Genomic DNA, 14,959 nt, shown 5'->3' on the forward strand with positions numbered 1-14,959 from the left:
TTCAAAGCCGTCCAGAGGAGTTTTTTGTTCTGGATCCTGGCATTACCAAATTCTGTTACGCCTGCCAAGCCTAATGGATTATCTGATAAAGGAAAATAAATTAATCACTGGATTATTTTTGTTTTATATTCATTATTAAGGCTGACATGAGGCTTGTAAATCTTTCTGCCTAAAACAGTGTGTGCTGGAACTCTTGCTGTTGTACAAAGGGAGCTGGATTAAGTTTTCTGTTTATTGACAAGGTAACTTAGTGAGGTTCCCGGTGAAGGTGCATGTGTTTGCAAGGAAAAATAAATTATTATCAATGTTCGACTCAGACAGGTCATATGTGGAGGTGGTAGCAAGTCCATGTAAGACAAAAGAAGCGTACTGTTGGTACAAGCTTGAAGAAAAACATGATTTTTTCCTTGTTTGATGTTAAACCGCTGAGCAGAGCACAAACAAACAGGAATTACTCAATCCTTCACCGATGCTCCAAGACGACAAAACTATTGAAGTAACATAGTACAACAAGTTTGCTTTAAAAACCGTAACCGATTTTTTGATGGTTCTAAAGATTATCTTGCCAGGTTTTCCTGTGGTGTGAGGCATGTTAAGAAATCGGAAGAATGTCCTGGCCTCCTCGATTTCAAATCGTAAATATTAAACATGTTCAATATTTACGATTGACATCATGTGGAATGAAACAACAGCCAATTGGGCAGCAAGCTGACTGAAGCAGGAAGCACAACAACCACAACCACATGGCGGTAAAAGCAAACACAAAGTATGAAGTAACGTGTACAGCCCATGTTCACGCCCTCTCCACGGCATCATCCAGAGTTTTGTCTTTTTTCTTTGTGAAACTTCAGTAAAAAGTCCAAAAACTATCATCGCCAATTCTTCCTGCCCACTGTCGGCCATGTTTGTTTCTAAAATCGTGTTTGACCGCAAGAGATTTTGCAAGATTTAGTTAGTGTGAGGTGTGGTGTGCTGTTTTGGTCATATTGTTTCTCTCCACACACTACGGGAACAAAACTGTTCAATCTATCAGGATTTGTCGTTTTTTTACATCTGTTAAACATCCTTAAGAATGGAACAGGCCATGTGATATCAGGTGTTCATATAATGCCTGGCCCACACAAAAAGATGTTGAAAATGTCAGAGACCCATAGATCATAGATTTAACAGTTTTGCTCCTGTAGTGTGTGAAGAGCAACGAATACGGCAACAGATTCATTCACCAACAACCAGAGTCCCGACTCTCAAAACTGAAAATCTCGCAAATCTCTCGCTGTCAAACGCGACTCTAGAGTAAACAAACATGGTGGACGACAGGCAGGAAGACTTGGCGAGGATAGTTTTTGGAGATTTTACTAAAAATTCTGCAAGAATAAAGAACGAACTCTGGATGATGTCGTGGAGACGGCGTGAACATGGGCTGTACATGTTACTTTATGCTCCCCGTTTGCCTTTGTCGCCATGGCTGCGGTTGTTGTGGTCGGCTGTCCTCGGGTTTCCCCCCCACACAACAGGATAACGGATCGTAAATATTGAACATGTTTAATATTTATGATTTGAAATCGGTGCGGCCATGACGTTCTTTTCTGAGCAGATCGGGGGAAGTAAAATCACTCTTAACATCCCTCACACCACAGGAACATCTGGCAAGATCCTCTTTAGAACCATCCAAAAATCGGGACTTTGCTTACGATTGTTGGAAGGGGGGAATCAGGCCCAAAATCTGCCTGACTATCTTGTAGTGCATACCCTGCTTGAGAGGTGACAAGTGAACAATCTCCATTACAGCTGAACATAATCCAGCCACTGATGAAGACAATCAGACAATGAAAAAAACCCCAGAAAGTGCACCTTGAGTTTAGACTATTTTGTCAAAATCTTGAGTTCTATTGTAAAGTCGACCAGTAAACTTCCCTCTTTCCTCCCTTCATGAGAACCCCCTCTGATCAGCACTCCAGATAGGAAAAGCAAAGTGCTCATTAAGTTGTTTGTTCCAATCGACACCTCTGGTAGGAATCACAGCTTAAGACTTTTGGTTTTGTTGGGTTTCATCTTATCGTTTGCTTGTATCATTAATGAAAGTTAGTTTAATCTGTAATTTGATGTCTATTTTCACTCAGTAGTATTTTATTTTTGTGATAGTAAATCATATAAAATCATAAACCCAGATAGATTTTATTTGGCGTTCATGTGGTGGGTTCAGAAAAGGGCTGGAACTACCGATGGAACACATAAACTGTTGATGTCTCACGGTATTAAAATATTCTGCCTACCTGCCAGCGCTACATTTTCCCCTTCCACCTTCCCGTGAATGTTGCTAGGCAAAACAGTTGCTTATAACCCACTCCTCCCTGACAACACTGTAAATTATACCGGACCACATGTGCTGCATATGCTCTGTGCCAGATCTCATCCAGATGCCATTGCTGCCTCTCTTTCTCTCACTCTGCCTCCATTCTTTCTTAAAACCCGGTCGAAAATGAACGTCAAAGTCAGCTCAGGTGTCACATCAGACCGTCTATAGGGTCTGTATACCATTCAGAAAACTTGTCCTCACACTTTCTCAGAATTATCACAGCACGAATGAAATGTTTGCCAGACCAATAAGAAGAAAGAATGTGATAAGAGTGTGTAACAGCAAGCCTATTAAACTCATTGACTCATGCTTCACTTCATATGAGGCATTTAGGCAGCAAAGAGGACAGAATCCATTTATTTAAGGCGTTTGGTTGGTGGATGCTGTGTTAATCCCCTTGATCACATCATGAAGCACTGTATAGTAGCCTTCCAGTCTGAAACAAAGATGAATTTCCCTTTGAGGATTAGAGATACTTGTGTTTATGTTACAATAGTTCTGCATGAGGCCAGACGTACACAAGCAGAACATTTCTGATTCCAACCTCTGCCACACATCCGAAACCTGAAGTTCTCCAGTGGCTCTTGCAGGTCAAGTGTTTGCTTTAGATTGGAGATCAGGACTGGAATTATTTGAAGACCAAACGTAAACCCAACAAGCTATCAACGTCTACCATAATTGCACTTGCAAAACTTCAAGGGTATAGCCAAAGATTTTACTTGATATTTCTTGTAATACCAAAAGGGAATTAAACAAACGAGTCTCTATAGTCTTTTGGCAGCCAGAGGAGTAGAGGTTGTTGGTTCAGGAGACAGACAGCCCAAATTGTTAGACGGCAGAATCCAAATTCATAATTCATAAGTGTAATAAAGTAAAGTCCAAGAGAAAAAGTCTTATCAGAGCAAATCATTTGTGAAAGGGCTTTTTTAGCATTCCGCATACAAAGCTTTCTGTCCAAGAAGAAGTCAATGAGTCTTGGAAATGTGTGATTTCAAGTCTACAAACTAGGGATAGGCCGATTATCGGCCGGGCTGATTATCGGCGGTGATATTCGGCATTTTGACACATATCGGCATCTGCCTTTTTTTTAAATCCGACGGCCGATAAGAGATCAATTTAAAACGGGGTTATTTTGGCTCTGATGCAGCCGCGCCTCTCTGTCTGCAGTCACTACTCTGTCTCGAGCATTGTCCCACCCACAGCACTGATTGGTTACACGCAGAGCCATGGCACAGGTAACAGCCAATCAGCAGTGAAAGCTGTGCATGCAGAGTGCTCACACACACGGCGGAGAGGAGAAAAAGTTCATTTCTTTGCAAATTTTATTTAACTTTGTTTTATTTACTTTATAAAACTTCAGGAAGTTATTTATTTATTTATTTAAATTTTCAGTTAACTTTATAAGAGATGCTGCTGACCCTGGGAACTCCCTGCGCTTTTTGTTTGTTTGTTTAATAAACATATGCTTAAAGGCATTTAAACAAAGTTAAGTGTTGGAGTTTGTATTATTCAAAATTTTGACGCCAATATTTTCACTTTTACTGCAAATGAATATCGGCTCCAAATATCGGTTATCGGCCTCCTTGAATACTAATAATCGGTATCGGTATCGGCCCTGAAAAAACCATATCGGTCTATCTCTACTACAAACATCTTCAGATTATGCTTCTCACCAATGGACATTATGCTGACTTTACTCCGCTGTAGCTTGCCTTGTTAACTAAGTTCCTATGTGTGAAGGTTGTTTCCTCATGCTGTTTCCTGTCAGGACACATTTTGTTTTAAAAAAGAGTCATGTAAGTTTCACTTTAGCTAAACGTCCATTCATTCTCATTCACTTATCTGGGTCAAACTCATGGTGGCAACACACTAAACAGAGTAGGCAAAACGTGTTTGCCCGAGCCACATCTTCCAGTGGTTCTGGGGGAATCCTGCTGCGTTCACAGGGTTTTCAGTTAATCAAATCTCTCCAGCATCTTCTGGGTAATCCCTGGAGTTTCTAACCGTGGGAACTATCTACCAAATCTACTCTTGGTTCTTCTGAAATCCAAGCTGTTTGCAGGACTGCTGAAAGTACCGAACCATCAGTTATGTTGCTGCTCCTGCAGGCGGGTATTTCCATAGAACAGAATGGCATGATTATTGGCATGAGCATTCTGTGTACAATTTGTAGCCCGAGTAGTGCTGACCATTCTTGTTTGAGTGGGCTGTGGTTGTACGAACCGTCCCAGAACCCACTGGCTCATCAGAAAACAATTAATCTTTATAAACAGATATCTTCGTATGAGTGCAGATAACAATCCAGTTGTAGACAAATTCCAATTTTTAGTCACAGGCTGCTAGAGGCACTGTAAACAATGACCTGTGGATATATAAGTAGGTCTTGGCCCAGCAATTCAACACCACTTGTCCGGGTATTTGCCGCATACCCCAAAAGCCCTGTAATAATGTCAATATGCCCCCCCAAAGGCGGCTGTGGCTCAGTGGTCGAGTCGGTGGTCTCTCAATCAGAAGGTTGGGGATTAGATCCCTGACTGCTACAGTCACATGTCGCTATATTGTTCCTGGGCAAGACACTGAACCCCAAGTTGCTCCTGAAGGCATAGCCATCGGGTATGAATGTACATAGATAGATGGAGATTGGCACTTAGGCCTTTGCCATCAGTGTGTGAATGTGAGAGTGAAAGGGTGATTATGACATGTAGAGTAAAAGCACTTTGAGTGTTTGGAAGATTGGAATAGAGCTATTTAAGTACAGTCCATTCCATTAATCTTCATCCAACCGTGGTCAATGGGTTCAGAGATTGTGTAGCATGGCTGCAAGGACATTCTTTGTCCTCAGTGTCATTGTTTCACAATAAAACCCTTTCAATGGTTGACAAATAGAAAGGTAGAACACAAAAAACCCTGTGTAAGACCTACAGGCTCTAAAGAGAGAAAGACACAGGGGCATGCAGTCTGAAAATTGCTGAAAAGCATGCGTTTTTATTATAGTGAAAAGGGATTTTACATGTGACCTATTGACATATCATGTTTTAATATGGAAATACAAGCAGCAAAATTTGGCAGTCAGCACTGACCTTCAATCATGTGCTAACTTGCACTTAAGCCTCTGTTTATTCACAGCTTTTGGCAGTAACCTGATTTTTAAAACCTGTAAAAAGAAAGGTGGTTTCCTCTTTAAAGATGAGGGGACGCACAGTTGTCATTGTAGAGTGGGATGAAAGTCAAGGTTACTACTTGTTGCTTTGCATTCACAGAATTCATTAAAAGGCGGACCAAAACTGATCCAAAGTTCTGGAAAATTCTAGCATTCAGTGAGCTGGTTTCCACAAACAGCAGGCTATTCGTAGTAATCAAACACAGCAAAAACTGTGCTAACTGTCTTCACCTATACTCCAAACATAAATACAAAATGTTAAGGTTTAACTATAGTGAGAAGACTTAACATGCTTTTAATAAGATAATATAGAAATAATATAGATATTATAATAATAAGACTATGAAACATAACCATATTGCAATATTGAAATTGAAATATGCCAGTTGTTCAACTAATGGTGAACAGATGAGATAAAACAGCATGTAAACTGGGGTTTCTAAACTGTATTTATACATGCTTACATGTACCCTTTTGCTTTAACCTATAGCTCTTAAAATACTTTCCCTACTGAGCATGTGAAAAATAACCAGTGATTCACCAAGTGTTATGGCTTACTGTACTATATCCCATAATTCTTCAACCAACAATATACATGCATACCCTGAACTCCCTGAACTGTCCTTTCCTATCAAAAGGAAAAACAATTTGAGTCACATGGAGAAGAGAAAGAAGTGGAACCTCACACTCCAACTGTTTTCAGAGTAACTGTCAAGCTGGGGTGAATCGGGTGGAGGGGAGATGATAAAACGTCTGCTATTAAAAGAATGATACAGATACTTGGTAGGAAGTAAAAAATCGATATATTACGGCTTGACAGAAGACTTTGGTAGAATTCATATCTGTTTTATAATGTTCAGATGAAGAGCTTGGCTGCTGCTGATGACAACAGAGACGTAGCGAAAGCTACAGTAAGAGGTGCAATATTTATGTTAGCGAGGTGTGGGGTTGACTGCTGCTCTGTATGTCTCTTTTACACTGCTTTAAAGGACGTTACTGTATAACGGTAGTACACAAACCTGTTTACCTTTTCATTGCCCACGGGGGACTAATGTGAGCAGCCAACTCTAGCTGTTTTTATACTCTGCATGGTTTGGAGGAAGGTATATCCTGCCTGGAGGGGATGTAAATAATGATTAACCTCAACATGAGCCCTGACCTCAAAATTAACCTCATGTGGGCAAAGTGTGGGGTCTGCTGGGTTTGAAAGTCGTTAGCAAGGCAAGACATGTATGTAAAATTGAGATCAAACCCACATTAAAGCCAGCTTATTAAAGTCTGTAGGATTCAACTTATACTGACAGCAGGCTTAGCATATCTCTAATGCATCACTGCCCCGGACTATAAAGGTAATTCCCAGAGTTATATACTTGTAGTGATTTGGGTGAGGCATCTGGTGGGATCCCTGGTAAAGTATTTACTCAGAAACAGAGCGATTAAATAGATTTATTTATGCTACGGCAGTTAAGTTGGGAAAGGCAAGGGGATTCGTCAAGTAGGGAGCTCTTTGAAGTGCAGAGGAAACTGCAGAAATCTTCTCTGCAGCTGCTCTCTCCCCCTGCGCAGGTTAGCTAGAAATCTAACTATTTGAAATGACTCCATCAGACAGCTGAGCACGCCAAAAGTATCTTTGGCATTCAGCTTTCATATTGTTGGCACTTCCAGGGTGCCCTCAGAGGTCAGGTTGAAAACATTAAAAAGGCTTTCAACATGACGTGTTTGGAGCAGCACGCACATTTGTGGAATTAGGATACGGAGAATCGTTATAGTTTCAGGAAGTCCCACAGTAGTCAGAAGGTTGCAAAAAACAATTTTCGGAACTATCATTAATATGTTTTTACGATAAGGTGAACCATATCTGAACTTTCTGACATTGTGAGAGGCTATGCCCTCTATCTCTCCTGGTTAGTCTAATGATACATATCAGCTGCAGTAGACGTTAAAGTAATCTTTATATCAGTTTGTCACTTGGTTATGAAAGCTGTTTTCACTCCGTGTCTTTGCAAAGACTGCAAACCATTTGTACTGTGCAGCAAATCTTTGTCGTGTTGCATTCAACATGTTTCAATCACCTCTGCAATAATGCAGGGCAGACTACAAAGGACTACCATGCCAAACATCAGGCAACAAAGTCATATAGGGCACCACATTCACCCTTTACCTTCTCTAGAGTTAAGGTGAATGTCAGGAAACACAATCTCGGATCTCGTCCATAGTCTGAAGACAATAGAGCCTCTGGGCAACGGTGAACATGGCGGGACATGTCGCCGGCAGTTTGCGACAATCACTTTTCCGTGTGCTGCATTGTATATCGAAAAAGAACCTGTTTTTCTTGTGATTTACTCTAATTAATGTTTTTCCTGCATACGCCGCAGCCTGCGGATACGTGATTGGTTAATATTTCTCAGACTACAAGTGTACTACAAACGCAAACACTTGCTGTCCCTGAAATCCACGTCCCTGCCTACAGGTTCTACATTTCTATGTAGAAACTGTAAATAACTGGGTTTATCACTTTGGGCCATTCTTACCGTGATATAAAAACCCAGGGTCGTAGAGTACATGATCTGTTCACCCCGCCGTGTCCAACATATTGCAGATATTGCAGATTTAAATCATAGTAATGTTTCACAAAGCTACTTTCATGGATAAGAGACTGATTTATCCAGAGAATTATCCAATCTAAGTATTTAACCATTTAAGGCATACTTGGAAACCTACTGGTAACCAAATATAGGAATATATCAGGATGATATATCAAGAAGTGCAACACACCCAACGTAGGAGCTGGTTTTAAGGGGTTTTACTGTCCCAAAGAAGGCAGTGAAAGGTGGATAATCCGGCTGAAGAGGTGGGGGCAAAATCACATGATGAGCAAACAATCTGGCGAAGAGTCGAAGAAAGGCCAGGGTTTTGAAACACTGCAGGCTTGATTGTAGATGGGAAGCAGGTGTGCGGCGATGAGGAGGTGGTGGAGAGGCTTGACCAGGTAACAAGGAGGCAGGACTGGAGAGTGATGAGCCACGGCTGCCACACAGACAGACAGGGAGGATGAGACAGACATGAGGGGGATGGGGAAACACAGGGAAGACTGAGGTTGCGGCCAAGGCCGTAATAGTATCAGGTAGTTTGCTTCCTCCACATTTACAACCACTCATAATGTCATCATGGCATTACTAAACAAAACCAACACAAGCACTGCGTCCTTATATTGGCTGAACGTGTTTAACCCATGATGCTTAGGCTTTTAAACAGCCTCAAAGGCTGAGTTGATATATAAATAAAGTGCAAAAAGCACATGGTATGAAAAAACATAGGTATAGTTGTACGTCTCTTGACAGTAATTGTTATGTCAGCAGGTGTGTTGGACCAACAAGTTTAAGGAACTGGCCTTGATCAGCTGACAGATCTTTTCTATATGGTTTGCTTCAACAATCAAAGTGGCCTACGTAGGGACGTTTTAGCCCACACACAATACCTGAACCTGTGAACTCTGTAATACTTCTCAAAAGCCTGCATCTGCATTGAATTGAAGACTTGCTTTTATCTTGTTTAATCGTCAGAAGTCACCCTTTGTCATTGGCCACCGTGTTGCGTAAGCTTTGTCAGAGTAATGAGCATGCATCTGCCTCTCTAGTATCACACACTAAGATCACACACAAGTGTTTACTTTGCATTGTTTCATGCACATTCCTCACAAACAACATCAGTTTATGCCACTTACTGAAAATCTGTTTTCTGGGAAGATGCTGAGTCATTTTTTAAATTTTGGCCTTCTCAGGCTTCCATACTTGTGAGGTAAAATTATATTTTTGGCAGGGACATTAACATTATGTTTCTTGTTTATAACTTGTGTCTAGCCTTTTGGAGGGGACGGCTGGTGTGACACCATCAACAACCGGGCGTACTGCCAGTATGACGGAGGAGACTGCTGCCCATCCACACTCTCCACCAGAAAGGTACACAAACAAATTTCCTGTGCTCCCCGAGCAGTCTGCCATATTTACATAGGAAGAGAGAGACGTGTTTTCTTCACTTTCAAACCATCTGTTTATGTTTCAATAATAAAAATATTTTAGGGGTATTCTTTTAGCATAACTTACAGTTTCTGTCCACCTTGTTTAAAAGGTGGCAAAGTGTTGTTTGGCTCACTCCAGGCTCACATCTCGCAATCAAGATGGAGCTTAGAAGCTGAAGCTGGATTCAAAGCCAGAGTCTTCCTGTTTACAGTAGTAGAAATCCGTCTCTCTTGGCCCGAGCGCTGCACCGCTACGCAGGAGACTTCTGCTAAGCAAACAAACACAGATCCCTGCTACTTTCCCCTCTCTACCGTTAACGACTGCACCTATTTAGTCTCACTCATCTGTGCTTAAAACAACAGAGGAGACTTGTGCCCTCTGGCTTTTCCACTCAAATGGTAAATAAGCAGGTTTTCACCACCCCATGCTGCTTTACACTTTCCCACCTCTCATTTTAAGCCGTTGCTCCATTGCAGAAGGAACTAGTCAGAGTTCAGGACGTCAGGGAAAACGTAGCTGCTCACATTAAACACGTTTTAGATTTGCTTCTGTAACACTACTAAAGTTTTAGCTAATGAGAAAGAAAACCACACTGTAATATAGTGGTGGTGCCTAAAAACACTTTAAGCATCTTTAATGGAGATGTCAAACTGTTTTTGTTGCAGTGTAATGTCGGCCCATAATCTACCGTAAAATCCAGAATATAAGACGCAGTCTGTTTTTGGGGGTATCCCAGAGAGAGGTTATCTATGGCTATATATTAATAAAAATGTGTTATTTCAATTTCATTTTCATTTAAAACAAGTTCAAGTTTACAGCCTACCGTCTGTTTTCACCATGTCGTGTTTGTAATCCTGCTAGCAACCGGTGCTGTCGCTAGCAGTAGCTGGCAGCCTACGCTAACCTTGATTGTTGTGAGGGGTGGCCCGCTGTAATGGCGATCCTGACCGTGACGACGAAGCGTTAGCAACAGTCAAGTTAGCTTCCCTCGCTTAAAACAGCGAGGAAAACACAAAACAGCACTGTGGCATATTGTAAATAGGAGATGTTGTAGCGGCTTGGACCTGGAAACAGTTTACAACATGCCTCTCTGCATTTTATATGGGTATAGTGGTCACACCGGTATATAAGACACAGCCCACTTTTTAGATGAAAAAAAAAAGTATTAAAAATGTGTCTTATACACCAGATTTTACGGTAATTGATTTTTTTTAAATAAAAAGAACATGTGAGGCATATTTGTTTCTAACCATCCCTACATACTCCTCTGGTGAAAGTTTTTTGACAGAAGATATTATACAAACATGCAGGGTCAGACTGATACAACAAACATGAGTCGTGTTGGTGAGAATTATCACAGGACAATTACATAAAGGACATGGAAAGGAAAACAAGTTAAGCATTGCTACACTGAAATCCAAACATAATCAGTCAGAGGTTGCAGGGAGTAATGTTCTGTAATGTTCCAGCAGCTTCTTACTTATTTTCGTGTTGAGAGATTTAAATAGAAAGTTCAGATCTCTGAGAAAAGAAAGACTTTGCACTGTGCATGAAGTTAATATTTAGGACCGTGTTCTTGTAGTAACAAAAAAAATCCTTATTCTGGTTATAGCTTGTTCGTGCTTGCTACAAATGCATCACATTACACATAATTGCTGTAAATGAGTGCTGTCTATATTAGGTGGTTAGGAGGAATGGTATGAATAATAATGAGCAGGCCCAGGTCAGGCCAGTGGTGGAAACCAGGCCACTCATTCCCTAACTGCTTCTACATAAACACGTCTTTTTTTCCTATTTTTCTGTGCTTTCATGAGAACCTTCCTCCCCCCAACTATACCCTATTTGGCTACTGTAGAGCCGCACATTAATGACGCTCATTCAGGGGGCCCTGCCTATTAATTCCTATGGCCTACAGTTGGCCGAGCCCCGGCTGTCTCCTTCATGTCCGCAGCACGCCATGACTCACCGGCAGCTCCTGCTTAACTGGAGAAGGAGTTCAGCGAGTGTGTAGCTGCCATCATAATAAATGAGCTGCCAGACTGCCACTAACTGCTCTTTTTACAGGAGAAGGGGGGGTGGAGGCTACGAGGGTGAGAGCAGCGAGGTGTCTGACGGTCTGCGGTTTGCTCGGCCACTGTAAAACAGCAGCTCAGCGAGCGGGGGTCGTTCTGAGGAAGTGAACTAAACCGCCGTGAGAGTCAGCATCCCGACTGCCACCGTGGCTCCAGCAGAGTGATGGAGCAGAGGGAAGGGGAGGGGGGGGTTGGAGAGCCGCGGCCGATGAGTTTGTTTACAGAACTCTCTGTTTCTATGTGGCTCCACTTTTGCAGGTGTAGGAAATTACAGGTTTTTAACGCAGCGTGACCCACATCACATATTTTCTCGGCTTCCACACAAGAAAAATTTTATATTTTCGGCCAATTTGCTGCAGTTTCAATTCTCACCAATCATACACACACCGATGGTGGTGAGTTTTACCCTATTCTGCACGTTATGGGCCACTTCACAGATTGTTGCAATGTCTGGCCGAAGTCCAATGCGCCTGAACTTCCAAGACATCTTCTCTACTAAAATATTTGAATAAATATTCATATGTATCTGTGTCTGGATCGGTCTAACACGACCAGCTGCCATTTCTTTTTTTTGGAGCTCATGCAGCATTGGTCTTTTTTACGGGATAGCTGCAGCGACGTCAAGAGAGGAGGGATACATAAGAGATGATTCAGTCACTGGCCAGCTAGAAAAGGCTCCAGAAGAAAAGATCTGAGGTGCAAAATAATCTATGGAAATGCACAATGTTTCTTTGATTTGTTAACTAGAGGCCAAAGTAGTTAAAGCAGCAAAGAGCGATCATAAGGAGAACAACAACAAGGGCTTTACATTTGGTTTTAATTTGACTCAAGGTTGAATTCATCACGAGGAGACTTTTTCCTGTCACATTAATTCTGTTCATAAATGTGTTGCCGTAAACAGCAGGGGGAGGCTACTAATCCAAACACTCAGAAACAGCCAAAAAAAGCTGAAAACAAGGCCCTTCTTTCCTTCCAGAGGTTGTTAGAATGAATCAAAGGTGGAGGATTGCTTGGCTTGTTCTTCACCTACATCAGTGAATCAAGATGAAGCTGGTAAGGAAACATTTAATGGCCGCGCCAATTCGTCCTAAATGGGACTGCTGGCATTTTGAAGGAAGCTGGGCCTTCTGCAGCGAAACTATTACCCCGACATCAACCCCGTCTGCCTCCAAAACTGAGTGCAATCAGCAGTGAAGGCCGACAAGCTGCTACCTCCCACTCTCCCTCTCGCCTCGCTTGCCGTCATCCTTATTTTCTTTCTCGGCCTCCCACTCTCCTCGCTCCCTCTCTTTCTTTCAATCTTCCTCTCTCGCCTTCTCTCCAGGAGCGAATGTTTACATTTCTTGCAACAGACTGCTTCGCGGGGCACCAGAGTTTATTTTGCAACCTGTGGTGATGGCTCGCTTCCTAGACAAGAGCTGGCAGCCTCTTGTTGTTGATTCTTAACATGTGTTCATCCGTTCACCTCCACGGCGGTGCGTTCCTCCCTCCTTCCCCCCCGAAGACCCTCAGGGCTTCTTCGGCATTCAAAGGCCACGTTGAACCATTTGACATCATGCGCTTTATCGGCCTCCGGGGGGCCGTTGGAGTCCTCTTTGAAACTGTGAGGAAATATAACAAGTCTACTAAGACCACGCTCGGGTTACTAAACGCTACTTACCTTTCAGCACAAACGCAAAGTAGGAATGGAGGCAGAACTGTTTATTAGCTAATTTTATTATTGTCTGTTTTTGCATTGTTTAGAGACAACTCTTACTGAAATCCTGATGTAATATTTCCTCTTGCTCTGCTGCCTCTCATCCCTCTTTCCCAGGCTTACACTGGAAGAGGCCTTATGCTGTATATGAACAGGGTTTTATCAGATTTCATCAAAGACCATCACAGAAAACCTTAAACAGGGAAACCAACAACATGGACTGTGTGTTTTCTCAGTTTAGTCATCCATTAAAGCTGACATCCGCACCAGACATTCCCTGAAAGTCACATCGTGTGTTTTCGTTCGACTCCCGCCGCAGATTGAAAGATCTATAGCGGCTTTGGGAAGCCCAGAGCTGAATGTTGTGCTTGTTTACCGACAGGTCATTCAGTTTGGGGCCGACTGCGACCAGGATGAGTGCACTTGCCGTGATCCAGACGCTGAGGAGAATAAGAGCAAAGCCAAGCCCCTGGACAGAGGAGGAGGAGGAGGAGGAGGAGGCGGAGGAGGAGGAGCAGGAGGAGGAATGCAGTAAGATGGAGGGATGAAAGAGGCTGAACTGAGTCAAACCACAGACTGTACACCACAACAAACAAACACAAAAATATTCAATTTTTAACATTCGTAATGCAAAGAATGCGATTGAAGACAGACTCGACAGAATAAAAGACCACTTTTATTTTATCACGAGTGATCTCTCTGTTTAAAAGCTTCACATGAGTCATGTTTGTTTAAAAGTCCTTCCTGCATAAATCCAGCCAAACATCCACTTGTGAAACTTGTATATTGTTTTCGTTCCCTGTTAAGGACTTAAATGTTATCGTCGCTGCTGGACTTGTGTAAGAGCAGATATGTCATATTTTGAGAATTGGAGCCGAACTAAGAAAACACTGAGGTTTATCCACTCCTGTACAAAACAAGTCATCATAATTGGATCAGGTCACTATTGTAAACAGATTCAAGTACTCTTCTGGACTTGATTATACCTGGGATAAGGAAAGCAAAAGAACTGGCTGTGCCTGAAAACTGAAGTCAGAGCTTAAAGTCAGGGCTACTGCGTCTGACTGTGTTTACTGTTTGAGGACAAACATCCATAGAACATATTTATCGTACCGAAACCACGGAAATGACTGGCAGTTCAGCATTTACAGTCTGATGGTTATTAAAACAAAACAAGGAGCAGTCGAATCTGAGTCGGCACAGGAACAGAAAATGTACTTCCCTTCTGTCCTCATGGCACAACAAAAACAATCATCCCAAAGAGTTCAAACCTTCGTCTTTCTGCAAACTTCTGTCTGACATGTAGCTCGTTAGGAAAGTGAAAGGATACATATCTGTAAAGACTAACATGTATAGACTAATATATTTGGATCACCTAACATATCTACTAGATAACGTATTAGTCACACAAGTCAACACACTATTTATATTAAAAATCCAGTAATAGGAACATTTATCTGTATCACAGCATGTGCACAAGGCTTTCCAAAAGTCTTTTTACTATTATTTACACAGAGTGTTAAAAATTATGTCAAATATGTGAGTTTACTAGTTAAATAGGAGAGTCACTAACATCATTGGGTTACAGTGATGTCAGAGGTGTTGCTCTATCACATCATAGATTCCCACTGAAACAAACAAACATGCACTGATAGT

General features: G+C 41.9%; 1 protein-coding gene across 1 annotated transcript in view; it reads left to right on the top strand.

Moving 5' to 3' along the window:
• The window catches only part of pappa2 (pappalysin 2), a 92,028-nt gene extending 78,190 nt beyond the window's left edge, over positions 1-13,838 (top strand). Inside the window, exons 26-27 of the mRNA XM_069684860.1 lie at positions 9,377-9,475; positions 13,686-13,838. Coding sequence (XP_069540961.1) covers positions 9,377-9,475; positions 13,686-13,838 — 252 coding nt within the window. The remainder of the gene's footprint in view (positions 1-9,376; positions 9,476-13,685) is intronic.
• The last annotated feature ends 1,121 nt before the right edge of the window (positions 13,839-14,959 follow it).

This window comes from Semicossyphus pulcher, unplaced genomic scaffold, assembly GCF_022749685.1.
Source record: "Semicossyphus pulcher isolate SPU_LCO1_2020_fin unplaced genomic scaffold, fSemPul1.0.p SCAF_7, whole genome shotgun sequence".
Lineage (NCBI taxonomy): Eukaryota > Metazoa > Chordata > Actinopteri > Labriformes > Labridae > Semicossyphus > Semicossyphus pulcher.